This window comes from Penaeus chinensis, chromosome 17, assembly GCF_019202785.1.
Source record: "Penaeus chinensis breed Huanghai No. 1 chromosome 17, ASM1920278v2, whole genome shotgun sequence".
NCBI lineage: Eukaryota > Metazoa > Arthropoda > Malacostraca > Decapoda > Penaeidae > Penaeus > Penaeus chinensis.
Window position 1 is genome coordinate 3524030 of NC_061835.1, and position 2500 is coordinate 3526529.

General features: G+C 43.4%; 2 protein-coding genes across 4 annotated transcripts in view; both read right to left on the reverse strand.

Moving 5' to 3' along the window:
- The window catches only part of LOC125033942 (obscurin-like), a 211624-nt gene that overhangs the window by 158724 nt on the left and 50400 nt on the right, over positions 1-2500 (reverse strand). The window lies entirely within an intron of this gene.
- The window catches only part of LOC125033943, a 21676-nt gene that overhangs the window by 19073 nt on the left and 103 nt on the right, over positions 1-2500 (reverse strand). The window contains exon 1 of the mRNA XM_047625534.1: positions 1-2500. This exon is cut by the window's left edge and continues 2540 nt beyond it; it is cut by the window's right edge and continues 103 nt beyond it. Coding sequence (XP_047481490.1) covers positions 1-1564 — 1564 coding nt within the window. The 5' untranslated portion in view covers positions 1565-2500.

Sequence of the window (2500 nt, forward strand, 5' to 3'; positions counted from 1 at the left end):
CGAATTCGATGCTCTCGTCACTTTTCTGCATACACTGACCCGGTACAAACTTAATTTCACCCTTTTTGTCCAATACTGTTTGACCTGGAACAAATTTCTTGCCTGTCGGTGTTTCAATTGTCTGGCCAGCTACAAATGATTCTTGATCTCCGAGTTTAATCACTTGACCAGTTACAAACTTTTTCTTGTCGTTGAGCTCTACCATGGCGCCTGACACAGCCTTAGCTTCACTCTCAAAATACTCTTCTTTTGTAACAAACTGTGCTCCTTTAGCATTTTCAACCATATATCCAATTTCTGCTTTTTCCATGGCTGATGCTACTTGACTGATTTCTGCAAAAGATGGAATATCAGCATCATTTTTGACAGTTTTAAGAACATCATTGACATCGTCAGTTAATTTAAGGACCTTTTCATCCTTTAGCTTAAACACTGCTTCAGTTATATTTTGAGATGTTGGTTTTGTAGGCTGTATAGTCTCAATGGAAACAACAATTTCAAGATTTGATATATCTTCCCTAACTGCTGCTTCATCTGCTTTGAAATTAGTTGTTTCAACTTCAACAGGATCAATCAATTCTTCCTGAGGAAAATCTAACCAATTAAAAGCTTGGTTAGCTTCTTGAGCTTCGAGCCAGTCATATCCAGAGGAACATATGGTGAGGTTCACTGAAGTCCTGCAAGCCAGTGAAATATCATGCAACATTCTCTCATATTGCAACTCTTCATCACGTGCATGCGTTATGTCAACTTTAGGAAGAACAATAGACTTATTGGTTGCCTGTTCTCTCATCATAGCTTCCATTTTTGCTAATTTTTCGGCTCGTTGTTTTGCATTGAATTTAACTTTTGGCTTGTTATAAGCAGGTTTTACAGTATCTCTCAGTTCTTCGGCCTCTGCTTTTGCATCAAGCGCTTCAAAACGCTTTTTCCTAGCCATTGTATTGGCTTTCCTTTTATTCCTCTCATTGAGAAGTTCTTGTTGCTGCTCCAGTACGTCCTGATTTTGCCCTCTGCCGAAGTACAGGTCTTGACGTTCCTTAACTTCTGATAGCTGAAGCTTCTTAAGATTTACCTTAACGACCCGCCCTTGCTTGATTTTGATGTTGACGAATTTATGGTCTTTACTCATGGACACGCTCTCCAACTCGCCTGTTCGAATCGCCTCCTCCATCTCCGGAGGGAAGATGATGCTAGACTTCATCTCCGACGAGTGGTAGACAAATTCACGGTCCTTTTCCACCTGTTTCTTACGCTTACTTTTCACTTTCCTAAGCACATCATCAAGGTCATCATAAGTTTTCTCATTATCTTTTGTCTTTTCAAATACAAGGCTCATGTACTGGAAGTCCTCAAATTTTGTTATTCTACAACCTTCTGTGCCATCAAACCTCACCGGTTTACCAAAGGAAACGAGAGGGGAAAATGAGTGTATAGTCGATGCTTTTCCAGTGATTCTGCACAGTTTTTTAGCGTCAGCGGGCGAAATGGGCGGCAACAAAGGGAAGTAACAGGGCTTGGGGAGATTCCGGGCATGGCCGGTGATACGGCAGAAAGATGTCATTGTAAAATTATTTTCTTTCTTTCTTTCTTTGCTGGTTTACACTCTAAACCTATTATTCATTGGATATATAATTTCACACACTTTCATATAACATGGTCCTTTATGATTTCTGATCAACTTCTGGTCGACTTCCAACACACAGGTCTCTCCACTGCAGTTGTCAATATTCAAATATTCTTCTGTCAACACACTTTCTGTCACCGAGGTATCTTCTTCACAAAAGGCGAGGAGGCACGCCGCTCTCGCCTTCCTCTTCCTCCCGATCTCCAGCAACAACGGAACTAGCTGAACCTCGGCCCGTTACATTTTCCGTGAGCGAGAGAAGTGGATGCGGGGTGCCAACTGGGCACTAGGGGGCAGCGGTGGCACTGGGGCCGGCACGCCACGCGGCTGGCGGACCCCTCAGTGGCTCAACCACCAAAACTTGGCACCTCAGCCCCCTTCCCTCAACCATGAAGGAGATAGGGCAGAGAAGGAAATAAATAGGGAAGGAGAAAACGGGAAGTTAGGTTAGAGTGAGGAGTAAGGAATAACTAAAGAAAATCTTATTTTGTGCCCCATTATGTGTAAAATATTATAACGTGACACATCAAGATTTACAGAACGGATTAGTTATCACTCCTTAAGAGTTTGTTCACCTTTCCCTTATTCCCTCGCCTTCTCTCATTCTGCTCCTTCCCTCCTCATTCATCTCCCTCGGTCCCTCCTAATATTCCTCGAATGGCCGCGGTTCAACAGGCTCGAGTGTCGTCTGTCTTCCGAGGTGCGGGGTTGTCAACTAGTGTCATTTCGATGAAAATGCAGCAAGAAAGTTGGGCCTCGCTGCTGAACTACAGGTGTGGGAGGCTAAAAGTAGACGCCATTCTTCGAATATTTCAAGGAGGTGCCGTACGTGGTGATTGTGGCCGGGAAGGAAGATGATTACTTCAGCTGCGA